The sequence below is a fragment of the Girardinichthys multiradiatus genome, chromosome 14 (genome assembly GCF_021462225.1).
Source record: "Girardinichthys multiradiatus isolate DD_20200921_A chromosome 14, DD_fGirMul_XY1, whole genome shotgun sequence".
Lineage (NCBI taxonomy): Eukaryota > Metazoa > Chordata > Actinopteri > Cyprinodontiformes > Goodeidae > Girardinichthys > Girardinichthys multiradiatus.
The window spans coordinates 45,902,147-45,919,187 of NC_061807.1; the positions used below are offsets into that span (position 1 = coordinate 45,902,147).

General features: G+C 42.1%; 1 protein-coding gene across 2 annotated transcripts in view; it reads right to left on the reverse strand.

Annotated features, from left to right (window-relative positions):
* The window catches only part of rce1a (Ras converting CAAX endopeptidase 1a), a 97,983-nt gene extending 86,371 nt beyond the window's left edge, over positions 1 to 11,612 (reverse strand). For both annotated transcript variants that reach the window (XM_047385132.1, XM_047385131.1), the window contains exon 1: positions 10,245 to 11,612. In XM_047385132.1, coding sequence (XP_047241088.1) covers positions 10,245 to 10,384 — 140 coding nt within the window. In that variant the 5' untranslated portion in view covers positions 10,385 to 11,612. The remainder of the gene's footprint in view (positions 1 to 10,244) is intronic.
* Between the last annotated feature and the right edge of the window lie 5,429 nt (positions 11,613 to 17,041).

Below are 17,041 nucleotides of genomic sequence, written 5' to 3' on the forward strand. Positions count from 1 at the left end.
AATAAGATATCCAAAAATGTTTGGACCGTAGGTATGAGCAGGCATCATTGAAAAATCCTGGAGATTTTCATGCGTCTACATAAATCCGTGTAGGAGATGTAACTGTAGAAAAGTCGATAATTTTGAAATTTTTCAATTTCAAGTGATTTTGGGAAGGACAGATTTGGTACTCCTAAACAAACCTTTTTTATGACAAAATGATAAAAGGTATCAAAATAATTCCTTCACTAAGAGCACCAGCAAGGTCTGAAGATAGATCAGCACAAGGTTCATGTCTCTAGCTGGAATGGTGGTGATTCGTAAATATGTGACTTTAAGGGGTTTTTGCTCAAATTTGTTCTGAAATTCCTATAGGTTTCCCATTCATGGTGTGTTGACTTTGTGTTGCTTTGAGGCGTGTTGCCAGAAAACTGTTAGTGCCACATCAATGAGGGTGACATTTTCTTAATCGCGAAAGAGAATCTTACGTTTTGATGTGTAATTTGTATAGGTAGCTAACATTGTCTACTCTCTACCTATAGTTTGTACAGGTAGAGAGAATGCATGAATGCATTCTCACTGATAATAATAAAGAAAAACAGAAAAACAATAAGTGAGAATGCATTCATATATTCCCACAATAAATAAAGACATCTGTTTAGTGGTCGAGAGTAATAGGTACCTCCATGCAATGCATGGGGCATGGAATGCCTCCTTGCATTGCTATGGCAGGCCCCAATTATACCAAATTTATCAAAGATGTGATCAAGAGGAAGAAATGAAGAGGAGAGACCCAATGACTGAACTTTTAATAAGGTTAAAACAACGATGGGTCTTTGTAACAACACTAGTGCAGGCCATAGACTATGAGCAGCAAGGTTGCACCACAGAAATAAAAAAAAACTTATAACAGCACAGGAAAATAACGTCATAATAAAAGAAAAGTCTTGAGTGGAGCTAAAATGTAGACGACTAGAATAAAACACACACACACTTCTAACCAAGATCATTTAAAATCAGAATGCTTTTTGAAAGTTTTGCTTGTGAAATGGAAAGTTGCTTTGTAGTTTCAAGATGAACACTATTTTTTAAGTTCCACACGAAAAGCTTTTGTATGATTTTCGGATAACAGACTGTGGTCTGTAATTAGTGTGGGATTCAGGATTGACAGGAATTTTTTTATTTTTACTAGAGCTGATCCAAGAGAGTCCTATTTGTGAAAGAGCACTGAAAAACCCACAACACATGCCAAGCTGGAAGTAAATCTATGACCAATCACCTTTAGGAAGACCAAGTAGCAGCAAATCTCCAATATCAGAATCAGAATCAGAATCAGCTTTACTATGGAACGCCAAAGTGTTCAAAATTAAATAAATAAATGAAACATTATGAAACAAGTATCTACATCAATAAATAATAGATAATGATTGATGTGACAATGAAATTGTGAAATATTTGAATGCATATTAAATTCTCAGCTCTTTATTATGAAGTATATTTTATTTTCCATTAAAAGTCAGCTTTATACTATAAAAAGAATTTCATCTAAATATTTTACCTAATAATTGAAATTATTGTTGAGTCTACTTTTATTGAATCCCAGTAGCTTTATTTACTTCAAAATGTTTTTTTTTTTTTAAATCACCTTTTATTTCAAAAAGCCATCTTTTATTTTATAAGGGAGATTTTTCCCCATGGCCTATTTATTTCATAATGTCACTTTACAACTGAATGACTGTGGGGACAATCAGCATCAACAGGTTGGATCCGCATCCTCATTGGCTGAGCCTTACATAGAGATTAGTTTCCTAGGTACCTGCTCCCTGAGCAGCTACTGTGCCAGCTCAAAGTTTAGGAAGGATGGTGGAGTTTCTTTAACTTCATTCAGCCCAAGTTACCTTAGCAGATCAAATTGAGGGGAATAATTTATCATATGATGTCATTTTGAGTTGCTGATGGCATAACCATCAGGGTTATTGCTGTTATGTTTTTTCTGTCACCCAGCACAGTTCACTGCAGTCAAGTGAGTCGACAGTCATGGCAGCTGACGTTAGCTCTCTGTTAAAGATTAGTTTTGCATTATGGTAATAGAGCAGAACAGATGCCTATCCAGGCAACGTTGAGAAATGAAGAGGAAAACAGAAAAGTAACCTTAAGAACATTTATATTAATGACATATTTACAACTTTCACTGGCCACGTTAGCAGACATAAAAAGGGAGTTTGACATTGGTTCCACTTTGTTCGCAATGTAAAGATATTTTTAAAAACATAAATTTGGTGGGAAATGAAAAAATAATTTGCTTTTATATATATATATATATATATATATATATATATACATATATACACACACACTTACATACATACATTATTATTACAAGAGGTTGAATTAACAACTATGCATTTTATTGATCTTGTTGTTTCGTGTTTTTCCCATGAATTTTGAACATGTTGCAGAAGGGTAAAACAAACACTTGTAGTGTTACTTGTTATTTCCGGCAACTTTACATTACATACCACATATTTCAACAATGCTTTACTGTTTTTTACATTTGTAATTACTGTTGTGTGGAGCATCTGTATTTATTTTTTTTTTGACTGATTCAACCCATTATATTACTACTAGTTATTTTACAAACGTAACTATTACAGTAGTTAGTTTGTAACTACTGTTGTATGGAGCATTGGTATGTTTATTTGTGGTTTATTCAACCAGTTATATTTGTGCAAAGTAGGAAATAAATTCTTATATGTATTATTAAAGCCAGGAGAATGCAGGACTATCTGGCACCTAAAGGACCCAGCCTCCCACTACTTTGGTTGAGGCTTCATCTTCTTCTTCAAGGTGAGAAGTATATTCTGCAAACTATTATGGGTACAAATAAACTTGATGAGTATGAGCCACCTACCCGTCAGCCACGTAGTGGATTAGGTTATCCTGAGCTATCTCTGTAGTTACGCTGCTATAGGCATAGACTGCTGGATGACATAATGACTACTTTTCCTCACTTTTCTTTATTCTCTTACTACTCTCCAACTTTGTGTTATTTGCTGTTATTTCAGCTTTTAACTGTTCTCTCTCTGTTTATACTCTTCCTAGAAGCTACACCTGGCCTGGCTATGTGTATAGCTGCGGCACCTTACTGAAGGGGGCCCTCGGCTGAGCTACTGCTGCCAACAACTTAATGTTCTCTTTCTACAGATGACACACTTGGCCCCGTCTTTCAGTGTTTATCCATGTCGCTCTCCTAGCTGACCATTTACTATGACTAACTTTATGTGTTTCATACTCTAGACTTGAAAACTGGCTCAGAGCTCATTTGCTTAGCTGTTTTTCTCTCCTAGATAAAGCCACTAAAGGAGCTACTACCATTAATATTTTAGCTTTCTTTCCCATAGAAAGTACTCCTGTATCAGTGCCTCTGTGTTCTTTTTGTGTCTCTGCTCTGTTCTCTCACACCCCCATTCGGTCATGGCAGCTGGCCGCTCACACTGAGCCTGGTTCGGGTTCTGCTGGAGGTTTTTTCTTGTTTCCTTTCCACTGTCGCTACATGTATGCTCAGTATGAGGGATTGATGCAAGTCAATGCAAGCGGCTGTCCACTTTCGCTACATGCTCATCCAGGAGGAATGAATGCCTTAAGTCACTGACTCGATGCAATCTGCTGAGTTGGATAGAAAACCTTTTTAAACAATTTGAATAATAAACTAAATTTGACTGCACTGTTTGACAAATGGGATCATTTGGAATGCACAGTACTGTGCAAAAGTAAAAAAAAAAATGCTATAAACAATGAATGCTTTCAGAAATTTAAATGATGATTGTTAATTTTTATCAATTTGCAAAATGCTAAATGAGCAAACATAAACATACAGCCAAAGTCATTAAGAACTATCTTCACCGTAAAGAAGAATAAGAATTACTGTAAGTGATGGTATGGCCCCCACAGAGCCCTGATCTCAAAATCATGGAGTGTGTCTGGGTTTACATGAAGAGACAGAAGGATGTGAGAAAGCCTACATCTACAGAAGATCTGTGGTTAGTTCTCCAAGATGTTTGGAACAACCTACCAGCTGAGTTCCTTCAAAAACTGTGCACAATTGTACCAAGAATAATTGATGCTGTTTTGAAGGCAAAGGGTGGTCACACCAAATATTGATTTGATTAAAATTTCTCTTTTGTTCAATCACTGTATTTTGTTGATTGATGAAAATAAATGATTAACACTTCCATTTTTGAAGGCATTCTTTGTTTACAGCATTTTTTCACACCTGCCTAAAACTTTTGCACCATACCGTATGTGCCTGTTGGGTCACCGCCTCCCTTTTGCAGAGGATTCTCAACCAAGTAAACCAGTTTTGTTTCACATTTTGGGACATTTTTGTTCTCTAGTATGGGCAGGTTGAGCTACATAAATTTAGGTGACCTACAATCACCATTAGTTAATCCAAAGTATTAATTTGTTGCATGCAATATTGATTTAAGTTTATGCTAAACTGTTTGACTGATGTTTGAGTACTGCTGGACTCTTAAGTGTGGCTGCACAGCAAAGTTGAAGCTCAGCATATTCACTGTGGTTTTGATCAACTTGAGTGCTGACTCAGTTGGAGTTAATCGGACTTTAAAACAGACTGAGGCTGCAAACTGAGCCTCATGTCCATCTCCATTGTTTCACTGTTTATGCCCCTTGGTGTTTTTATACTAAGTTCCCGCCTTGGGGGGTTTTATGGCTGTATGCTGGAGTAGCTCTGTTAGCAGGTAAAGAGCTAAGCCGCTGCTGAATGCGCTGCCTATGTGGAAATTCATTGCCTCCCACTGATTGTGTTTTCCATATTCTAAGTCAATCCAAAGCTTTGATACATTTCCACTCAGTCTATAAACTGCTGGTTTGATCCCCATCTACCCTCAGCACGTATCCTTACAGAATAGTTGCTTGTAAGAGAGGCTATTGAGTTAATACATTTCACATAGATAAAGAAACAGTGTTTGTGTTTATTTTGTGTGACTGATTATGTGTCAAAATAAGGTTAGTGTTCCACACCATTCGATAAAACGGTTGATAACTGTGACATTTAGCGTGATTTTGGTTAATAACCATCAATTATTAATGATAATTAACTAATTGTAATTATTAATTGCTGTGAGCCCAATGATCACACCACCAGAGTGTATCTCTGATCTCTATTTGTAAGAAATGATTTTTTTGTGAAAATGTATTATTTCTGAATTATGATTTTAATTATAATTTTCATAAATATTTATAAATCAATAATCATAAACTCTTACATACCTGTCTCGAAATCTGTATGACTCGTTCAAATAGACTTTGTAAATTGCCTTGAAACGGCATGTAATTGGAGTTATATAAATAAACTGAACTCAATTGGATAAAAAATTTAATTATGTGCTACACCAAACTGGTGCACCTTTAAAGTCCACTTGGGATATAAGAAGGCCAACCACAATGAAGAGGTATGAACGCTGGCAGGGTAGGTTTCCAACATCAGTTACCATAGTGATAGATCCAGGTTAGAAGTAAGGCAGTTGAGCAATACTAAAAACCCAGATACAGATACCTCAATAACTAATTCTGCTAGGTAGTTACAGACCACAGAGCCTTTTCTTCTGTTTTAAATTGATCGTGATCTTGACATTGTCTGGATTGCCTTTTTTTTTTTTGCCTATTTTCAGTCCAGTATATTTTACACTCAACTCTGACCTCTTAATCATTGAGGAATAACTCAAGAGTTGACTCGGTGTTATGTCTAAAATAACAGGTAAAAAGAGCAAAAAAACAGCAATTGAATTTGACCACTTTGGACTGTCTTATTGTCTGTCACAAGGACTGAGTCACAGGATTAGCTCCAACAAGTTAATTGCTAAAGCGCTGAACTGAGTGGAAGATGAATTCACACTACAGTCTTTTTTGGCCACGGCTAACTCTGAGCTAGTTCTGTTAACCTCCAAAAGGGGGTAAAGAGAACTTTCTGTTAAAGGAGAGCTTTCCTTTCCACTGTCGATACATGCATGCTCAGTATGAAGGGATTGCTACAAAGCCAAAGGATCAATGAAAGTCACTGTCAAAACATGCTCATCCGAGGGGAGTTAATGCTAAAAGTCACTGACTCGAAGCAATCTGCTGGGTATCCTTAAGGGGGATATATCAAGCATTTAAATCCTTCCTTTTCAAACTTAAATCATTCAGTTTAGGTCTATATAAAGTGGAACTGCAATGATTTGATCTGAATTCCTTGTTATTGTAGCTAAACAGGCCCTGCTTTTACCTTTGTTCTGAGGTTCATTTTTATGCGGCCTCTTTAAATGTTGTTGTGGCACTTCCCACCTTGCCCCCCTCCAGGTCACAGAGAGTTTCACTCCATCTTGTTTAGTAGTTTTTTGTAGGTCAATAGCAGAGGTACATTTATCTAGTGGCGCAGAAACAAGACAAAACTGGCAAAAACAATACAAAACCATTTATGTAATAATAATATACAATCAAGCACTACAGTTCTGTCTTCAAGGAGCTAAAAGCAACCACAAAGCACCAACATAGGCAGAAGGCACAACGCTACTGCTTTCAAAAACAATGGCCAGAACGTCATATCACCACACAATAAATGTATGTCTAAAATAAAGGTTGCTGTCATTTTACCATTATTTGCAGCTCTACGCTTTGCTGTGTCTGTCCTTTCCATAAACAGAAGGACCTGACCGTTTAATCAGATGAAGTCATTGAGCAAATCCTTCTTGATATTGGTGAAGGTTGCTGAAGACACTCATGCTTGAAGTGGGGGAAATAGGAATTTCCCAACTGATGTGGTACCATTTCCATGAAAAATAAAATTTAACCAGGCACTCTGAAGAGGTTCTGATGCTGGGGGACGATGTAATGAACTGTGTGGGTTAATACACCCAACAACCAAATATTTAGATTCATCTACTTGTAGCATAGGCATACTTGAGCTTAGACTACAAAATTGCAGGAAAAAATAAACATGGCAGATATGCGACATTGGTCAGCCAGAAGTCCCTGGCTTTATTTAACTGTTACGCTGCAAATACTGTGATGTAACAGCAGGGTTCTCGGCAGCGCATTTCAGCGTAGCTCATTTTTTATGAGATATCGGCCCTTTGACTGACATCTGAGCTCCATCTGTGTGGTTTTTATGTTGGCTGTTGCACATGCACTGAGTGTGTGTTCCTGTTTCCTTTCACCCTATGACCCTGTGCGAATGCTAAAGGTAAAGCTTTCTAAAATCATGTCAGCTTTGAAAGGTGGGTATAAACGGTGTTCACGGTGTTCTTCCCGGTAGCTGCTAATAGTAAGAAACATTCGAATTACAATAGGCCTTCGCAGCTCTTTCACTGCTCGGGCCTAATAACAGTTGTCCCAAGTTATTTAAAACACAAAAACTGTTTGTTATCAGCAAATAATACAAACTTTAATATACTTGATATGTTTTTTATTAATGTCCTTAAGGAAATTCTTTCAGGTGTGGAGAAGCTACATTACGTTTCTGTGCAAAAGTGGCTCCTAATAATCTTTAATGATGACAGCCAGCTAGAAAGAATTGCAAGTTACCTAGCATACCTGCTGGATAGCAGTGAAAGCCTTAAGTCAACTGGAGTCTGCAGCATAGTCTCTTCAGACAGAACAAAGTTCATCTTAAATGTGATGCTTTCAGAGGTATGTAAAGAACAGATACCTAACGTTACGTGGACCTATGTGTCAAAACATAACCGATTTGTAAAGTTTATTCTTAAAAAAATGCATGTTTATCAGGATAAAAATCCTCATTCAGAAGAGTATGTACAGGGGTTGGACAATGAAACTGAAACAGCTGTCATTTTAGTGTGGGAGGTTTCATGGCTAAATTGGACCAGCCTGGTAGCCAGTCTTCATTGATTGAACATTGCACCAGTAAGAGCAGAGTGTGAAAGTTCAATTAGCAGGGTAAGAGCAGTTTTGCTCAAAATCTTGAAATGCACACAACATTATGGGTGACATATCAGAGTTCAAAAGAGGACAAATTGTTGGTGCACGTCTTGCTGGCGCATCTGTGACCAAGACAGCAAGTCTTTGTGATGTATCAAGAGCCACAGTATCCAGGGTGATGTCAGCATACCACCAAGAAGGACGAACCACATCCAACAGGATTAACTGTGGACGCAAGAGGAAGCTGTCTGAAAGGGATGTTCGGGTGCTAACCCGGATTGTATCCAAAAAACATAAAACCACGGCTGCCCAAATCACGGCAGAATTAAATGTGCACCTCAACTCTCCTGTTTCCACCAGAACTGTCCGTCGGGAGCTCCACAGGGTCAATATACACGGCCGGGCTGCTATAGCCAAACCTTTGGTCACTCATGCCAATGCCACACGTCGGTTTCAATGGTGCAAGGAGCGCAAATCTTGGGCTGTGGACAATGTGAAACATGTATTGTTCTCTGATGAGTCCACCTTTACTGTTTTTCCCACATCCGGGAGTTACGGTGTGGAGAAGCCCCAAAGAAGCTGTCGAGATATATTATGTGTGTGCATTAATTATTATTATGTTCATAACCAGTGTGGGAAATGAAATGTATAACCTGTGTTAGTATAAGACATTGTGGCCTGCAGAATTGTTGTTGCACAAACTTGGCCTTGAGTGTGATGAAGCAGAAAATACTGAAGAACTGCATGTGTGGGAACATTAGGGATAATGCAACTACAGAGTTACTCCCTGCTTATATCAGTAGATACGGAATGCAGCTGTGAGACCGGAACATGTCCTAATATGGTAGGCAGGAAAATGTGTGTAACGTGACTACATGTGTAAAAAAACTGTGGACAGGGCGCTGCCTATTTTCATGTGTGTTTAAATAAAAGCAATGGCCCCAGTGAGAAGCTCCGAAGTCGTCTCGGTGTGCGTTGTGTTACCACATGCGAGAGCTTCCCCTGGCCAGGTATTTGAATAACATACAGCTGTCTTCGTGTGATTTATTATAATGTCTTGTGAATTCTTTCAGCTTACGGTGAATAAACGAACACGCTGAACACCCCTTGGGAGGGTGCTTCAACAAAGCGTACCACCCAAACTGTTGCATGCCCAAAGTGAAGCATGGGGGTGGATCAGTGATGGTTTGGGCTGCCATATCATGGCATTCCCTTGGGCCAATACTTGTGCTAGATGGGCGCATCACTGACAAGGACTACTGAACCATTCTTGAGGACCATGTGCATCCAATGGTTCAAACATTGTATCCTGAAGGTGGTGCCGTGTATCAGGATGACAATGCACCAATACACACAGCAAGACTGGTGAAAGATTGGTTTTAATGAACATGAAAGTGAAGTTGAACATCTCCCATGGCCTGCACAGTCACCACATCTAAATATTATTGAGCCACTTTGGGGTGTTTTGGAGGAGCGAGTCAGGAAACGTTTTCCTCCACCAGTATCACGTAGTGACCTGGCCACTATCCTACAAGAATGGCTTAAAACCCCTCTGACCACTGTGCAGGACTTGTATATGTCATTCCCAAGACGAATTGACGCTGTATTGGCCGCAAAAGGAGGCCCTACACCATACTAATAAATTATTGTGGTCTAAAACCAGGTGTTTCAGTTTCATTGTCCAACCCCTGTATATACCAGTGTTGGTAAGTGACCCTGACAATAAATAAAATATGTGTTCAAAATTGTTGCCATTTATTATTATTAAAAAAAAGAATGACAAAAGTACTGCTGTTAATAGTTCTCACAACATGCTGACGGAAACAAAAGGAGCAGGAAAGGAATAGCAGGTTTGACTTGTTAACGAAAAACTACAAGATGTTTTGAATAATTTTTTAACCAAATCTAGAGCAAGAACTGGCAAAAAGTCTCAATTAATTCACAATAATTTAAAAATATTTTTATTTTATTTGTAACTCAGGCAGCAATAAAAATTTTGGTAAAAGTCATACAACAAAACACGGACTGGAGTGACTGATTTAAAAGGATACGAGACAGACAAAGGACAGATTGGAGAAACAGAAGTACCAAAGAGACAGAATAAAGGCTATTTAATATGAATTCGTTTTTTGTTGTTTTTTCTCGTCATGCTGCAGTTAAGAGTGATTTTGGAGTTTGAGCATTCTGGGTAAGTTGAATTTTGAAGTAGAACGAATCAAAGGTGGTCTAGAGTTGGTAAATGCAGCGGAATAGTCCTTAGTCTAGTGCCGAATCGGAAGCCAACGTTAGCCTCGATTAAATACTTTGTGTGAGGTCTCTCAGCTCACCTGGGTAAGTCGCTCCTCCAGACATATAAACTGCCAACATAGCAGCAAGCGAGCAGCAGGCAGGACAGCACTGACAGCCAACACATTTCACCCGGAGCCCTCTTCATCTGCTCTGTAAAAATGACTTCCTCCTCCGCCATGATGGCTCACTCAAATGAAGAAGGAGCACTAATCGGCGCCGGGCTGACTGCTGGACCATCTGACGACCGCCAACATTAGCAACGCACTCAAAAAATTTCTAAAATTTCTGTTGTACCTGTTATTTCAATAGCTAACTATTCGGCGCTTTCTAACTGCGTCATCATCATCATAATCAGCTTTCTTCTTCTTTCGTAGTTCTTCTTCTGGAGTGTATTGGCGGTTAGCAAAAAACTTTAGTTGTGTATTACCGCCACCAACTGGTATGGAGTATGGTCTGCGATGGATTATATTACATAATATATGCTCAAATTCAGTCAGTCATTTTCTACCGCTTATTCCATAGTGGGTCGCGGGGGAGCTGGTGCCTATCTCCAGCAGTCTTTGGGCGAGAGGCAGGGTACACCCTGGATAGGTCGCCAGTCCATCACAGGGCTGCTCAAATCCAATTAAATAATTACGTTTTTAAAAATCTTATAATTTGTATCCGTTTGCCTTCTAAATTCTTTTGTAATATATCTATTATATTAAACATTCCTTCAATTTTCTTAATTTCTCTCTTCATAAATCTTTCTTTTTCATATTTCTTACATTTCTTACACTTTCCCAACAATGGTCACATTTTCCCGTATTATGCCTTTGTATTTTAAAAAGTGTACTGTTCCGTCCTGTATATCCAAATCTTAATCTAGTTATTACCATTTCCTCCTTTCTGCTCATTCTTCCGGTCCTTTTTCGCAAACTGATTTTTTGATCCTATAAAACCACCTTCCTTTACTTTACCTATACCACCTTTTCTGCCATTCTTTCTTCAGTTTTTGTTTGATAATACTCCTTGCCACTAATATAAAGTGATTATGAGTCCCCTTAGCCATCTTATCTTCCATTTGATTTAATTTCCTTTTAATCCAATGTGAGCTGGTATCTATACAAATGGAATATTGTTAAACCCATCCTTTATTCTGAATAATGTAATTTGTATTTTTAATAAAATATCTGGCCTGCTATCTGAATGAATATGTTTTAGACTCATTACTGTGGAGCTTGAATCTGAACAAATTATTATTTTTAATGATCTAATGTCCTCCACCCACTGTACTGCCAATAAAACTGCTAACATTTCTCCATTTATCCTGTATATACAGATAAATCATTTGTAAATCGTTTTACAATCCCCACCTGAAAGTCAGGTACTATGACTTCTATTTTTCCATTTATTTTTGTTGCATGCGTATAAATCTGAATGAATGGATAACTGTTTATATATTCATGTATTGGATTTGGATCTAAAATGTATGTCCTTTACGTTTTCCTTTCCAATAAAGTCATGTCTACTGTTGCTTCTGGTAAACTCCAAGGTGGTATAACAGGTAGAGGTAGTGTCAGACTTATTTCTATATTTTGTATTTTAAATTTTTCTGTCACCCTTAAAATGAACCATCCAAAACTTTTTCTGTCATTTTAAAATTTTTTAAATATGGCTTTAAGATGTCATGTGCTGGATGATCTGGGTTATTGGGTTGTAAGTTTAACCAGTAATTTATTGGCAATTGTGTTCTTCACAAATCTAATGGCATTTCTCCCATTTCTACCTCCATTGCTGTTGTTGGGGTTGTTCTGAAAGCTCCTGCCAAAAGTCTTAACACTTGATGTTAATTAATGTCTTATTTTTCCAGATGAGTCTTTGCTGCTGAACCATAATTTATACACTCATAGTCTATATTTGACCTGATCAATCCTGTGTAAATTTGTTTTAAAGCTTCTCGATCTGCTCCCCAGTCACTGCCAGCCAAACACCTCATAATATTTAAGACTTTTTCACATTTATCTACCACTTTCTGTACAGGTCCTTCTCAAAATATTAGCATATTGTGATAAAGTTAATTATTTTCCATAATGTCATGATGAAAATTTAACATTCATATATTTTAGATTCATTACACACTAACTGAAATATTTCAGGTCTTTTATTGTCTTAACACACGCCTGTGCACGGTGGCTCTGGATGTTTCTACTCCAGACCCAGTCCACTGCTTCCGCAGGTCCCCCAAGATCTGGAATCGGCCCTTCTCCACAATCTTCCTCAGGGTCCGGTCACCTCTTCTCGTTGTGCAGCGTTTTTTGCCACACGTTTTCCTTCCCACAGACTGAGGTGCCTTGATACAGCACTCTGGGAACAGCCTATTCGTTCAGAAATTTCTTTCTGTGTCTTACCCTCTTGCTTGACAGTGTCAATAGTGGCCTTCTGGACAGCAATCAGGTCGGCAGTCTTACCCATGATTGGGGTTTTGAGTGATGAACCAGGCTGGGAGTTTTAAAGGCCTCAGGAATCTTTTGCAGGTGTTTAGAGTTAACTCGTTGATTCAGATGATTAGGTTCATAGCTCGTTTAGAGAACCTTTTAATGATATGCTAATTTTGTGAGATAGGAATTTTGGGTTTTCATGAGCTGTATGCCAAAATCATCCATATTAAGACAATAAAAGACCTGAAATATTTCAGTTAGTGTGCAATGAATCTAAAATATATGAATGTTAAATTTTCATCATGACATTATGGAAAATAATGAACTTTATCACAATATGCTAATATTTTGAGAAGGACCTGTATATGTATATTCCATCCCCCTCCTTGAACTGCCACCTTAACGTGGTGGAGGGGTTTGAGTGCTCAAATGATCCTAGAAGCTAGGTTGTCTGGGGCCTAAATGCCCCTGGTAGGGTCTCCCATGGCAAACAGGCTCTAGGTGATGGGTCAGACAAAGAGCGGTTCAAGAATCCCTCATAGGGACAAAAATATTGAGGCATGTGACGTCGCCCGGTACAGCGGAGCCGGGCTCCCATCCTGGCTATCCCCCAGTGGGCCCACCATATGCAGGGGGAACTGTGAGGGACCGGTGCAAAGAGGATTGGGTGGCGGACGAAGGTGGAGACCTCAGCGGCCTGATCCCCGGATGCTTAGGCTGGCTCTAAGGACGTGGAATGTCACCTCGCTGGGGGGGAAGGAGCCTGAGGTTGTGCGGGAGGTCCAGAGATATCGACTAGAAATAGTTGGGCTCGCCTCCACGCACAGCGTGGGCTCTGGAACCCATCTCCTTGAGAAGGGTTAGACTCTCTTCCACTGGTGTGGGTTTTCTTGTTGCCCCCCAGCTCAGCCGTCTCGTGTTGGGGTTTACCCCATTGGATGAGAGGGTCGTATCTCTGCGCCGTCGGGTTGGGGATAGGTCTCTGATTGTCGTCTCGGCCTACGGGCCGAGCGGTAGTGCGGAGTACCTGGCCTTCTTGGTGTCCCTGTCGGGGGTGCTGGATAGTGCCCCTCCCGGAGACTCCATTATTCTGCTGGGGGACGTCAACGCCCACGTGGGAAATGACAGCGACACCTGGAGAGGCGTGATCGGGAGGAATGGCCTCCCCGATCTGAATCCGAGTGGTATTTTGTTATTGGACTTCTGTGCTAGTCACGGATTGTCCATAATGAACACCATGTTCAAACATAAGGGTGTCCATCAGTGCACTTGGCACCAGGACACCCTAGGCAGGAGGTCGATGATCAACTTTGTTGTCGTATCATCAGACCTTCGGCCGCATGTTTTTTAGACACTCAGGTGAAGAGAGGGGCTGAGCTGTCCACTGATCACCACCTGGTGGTGAGTTGGATCCGCTGGAGATGTAGAAAGCCGGACAGGCTGGGGACTCGGGGCTGGACTCTTTTATCACCCAGGCTGAAGTCACCGAGGTGGTTAAAAAGCTCCGCGATGGCAAGGCCTCGGGGGTGGATGAGATCCACCCTGAGTACCTCAAGTCTCTGGATGTTGTTTGGCTGTCATGGTTGACACGCCTCTTCAACATTGCGTGGCGGACGGGGAAAGTGCCTCTGGACTGGCAGACTGGGGTGGTGGTCCCACTTCATAAGAAGGGGGACCGGAGGGTGTGTTCTAACTACAGGGGGATCACACTCCTCAGCCTCCCTGGTAAGGCCTACGCCAGGGTATTGGAGAGGAGAGTCCGGCCAATAGTCGAACCTTGGCTTCAGGAGGAGCAGTGTGGTTTTCGTCCCGGCCGTGGAACACCGGACCAGCTCTATACCCTCTACAGGGTGCTCGAGGGTTCATGGGAGTTTGCCCAACCGGTTCACATGTGTTTTGTGGACCTGGAGAAGGCATTTGACTGTGTCCCTCGTGATGCCCTGTGGGGGGTGCTCCAGGAGTATGGAATCGGGTGGCCTTTATTAGGGCCCATCCCGTCCTTGTACGAGGGGAGCAGGAGTTTGGTCCGCATTGCCGGCACTAAGTCGGATCTGTTCCCGGTGCATGTTGGACTCCGGCAGGGCTGCCCTTTGTCACCGGTCCTGTTCATAACTTTTATGGACAGGATTTCTAGACGCAGCCAAGGGCCGGAGGGTGTCTGGCTTGGGGACCAGTGGATTTCGTCTCTTCTTTTTGCAGATGACGTGGTCCTGCTGGCCCCCTCTAGCCAAGACATACAGCATGCGCTGGGGCGGTTCGCAGCCGAGTGTGAAGCGGCCGGGATGAAGATCAGCTCCTCCAAGTCCGAGGCCATGGTACTCGACCGGAAAAGGGTGGCTTGTCCTCTTCAGGTTGGAGGGGAGTTCCTGCCTCAAGTGGAGGAGTATAAGTATCTCAGGGTCTTGTTCACGAGTGGGGGAAAAATGGAGCGGGAGATCGACAGACGGATCGGTGCGGCTGCCGCAGTAATGCCGTTGTGGTGAAGAGAGAGCTGAGCCGAAAAGCAAAGCTCTCAATTTACCGTTCGGTCTATGTTCCTACCCTCACCTATGGAAATGAACTTTGGGTCATGAACGAAAGAACAAGATCTCGGATACAAGCGGCTGAAATGAGCTTCCTCCGTAGGGTGGCCGGGCACTCCCTTAGAGATAGGGTGAGGAGCGCGGCCATCCGGGAGGGGCTCGGAGTAGAGCCGCTGCTCCTCCACATCGAGAGGAGCCAGTTGAGGTGGCTCGGGCATCTATACCGGATGCCTCCTGGACTTCTTCCTCAAGAGGTGTTCCACGCCGTCCCACGTCACTGTTACACCACCATCAGAGACGCTTATCACGCCGTCCCACGTGCTGCACTGGGCCAATCCGACCACATCATGGTCCACCTGATTCCTGCATACAGGCAGAAACTAAAGCTCTGCAAACCTGTTGTGAGGACGACAAGGAAGTGGAGCAGTGAGGCTGTGGAGAATCTCCAGGCGTGTTTAGGCTGTACAGACTGGGATGTGTTCAGGACTACTACCAACAGTCTGGACGAGTACACAGAGGCTGTGACTTCCTACATCAGCTTCTGTGAGGACAGCTGTGTACCATCATGCACCAGGGTGAGTTACAACAACGACAAACCCTGGTTCACAGCTAAACTCAGAAGGTTAAGACTGGATAAGGAAGAGGCCTTCAGGAGTGGGGACAAATACATATACAGAGAGGCGAAGTACAAGTTTGGCAAGGCAGTGAAAGAGGCCAAACGACTGTACTCTGAGAAGCTCCAAAACCAGTTCTCAGCCAACGACTCTGCGTCTGTCTGGAAAGGGCTCAAGCAAATCACCAACTACAAGCCGAAAGCCCCCCACTCCATCAACGACCGACGCCTTGCCAACGACCTGAACGAGTTCTACTGCCGCTTTGAAAGACAAAGGGACAGTCCTGCAACCATCCCCCACGACGCCCCCCAACAGCTGCAGCGACAATCCACCACCCCCACCTCCCCAACCTCAAGAGGGGCCTTGGCACCTCCAACCCCCACCCTGAAGTTCCCCCCCACCAGCCCCCTACCCACGCCGAGGACGGTTCTTTCCATCCAGGAGAGGGACGTCAACAAACTCTTCAGGAGACAGAACCCCCGGAAAGCTGCTGGTCCGGATTCTGTCTCACCAGCCAGCCTGAAGCACTGTGCTGACCAGCTGTCTCCAGTCTTCACAGACATTTTTAACACCTCACTGGAGACATGTCATGTGCCAGCCTGCTTCAAGTCCTCCACCATCGTCCCTGTCCCCAAGAAGCCAAGGACCACAGGGCTTAATGACTTCAGACTCGTCCCCCTGACCTCTGTGGTGATGAAGTCCTTTGAGCGCCTTGTGCTCTCATACCTAAAAGACATCACCGACCCCCTCCTGGACCCCCTGCAGTTTGCCTACAGAGCCAACAGGTCTGTAGATGATGCAGTCAACTTAGCCCTTCACTTCATCCTCCGGCACCTGGACTCCACAGGAACCTATGCCAGGATCCTGTTTGTGGATTTCAGCTCTGCCTTCAACACCATGCCAATGCCAAACGTTCAATGGTGCAAGGAGCGCAAATCTTGGGCTGTGGACAATGTGAAACATGTATTGTTCTCTGATGAGTCCACCTTTAGTGTTTTCTCCACATCCGGGAGAGTTACGGTGTGGAGAAGCCCCAAAGAAGCGTACCACCCAGACTGTTGCATGCCCAGAGTGAAGCATGGGGGTGGATCAATGATGGTTTGGGCTGCCATATCATGGCATTCCCTTGGCCCAATACTTGTGCTAGATGGGCTACCGTCAAGGACTACCGAACCATTCTTGAGGACCATGTGCATCCAGTGGTTCAAACATTGTATCCTGAAGGCGGTGCCGTGTATCAGGATGACAATACACCAATACACACAGCAAGACTGGTGAA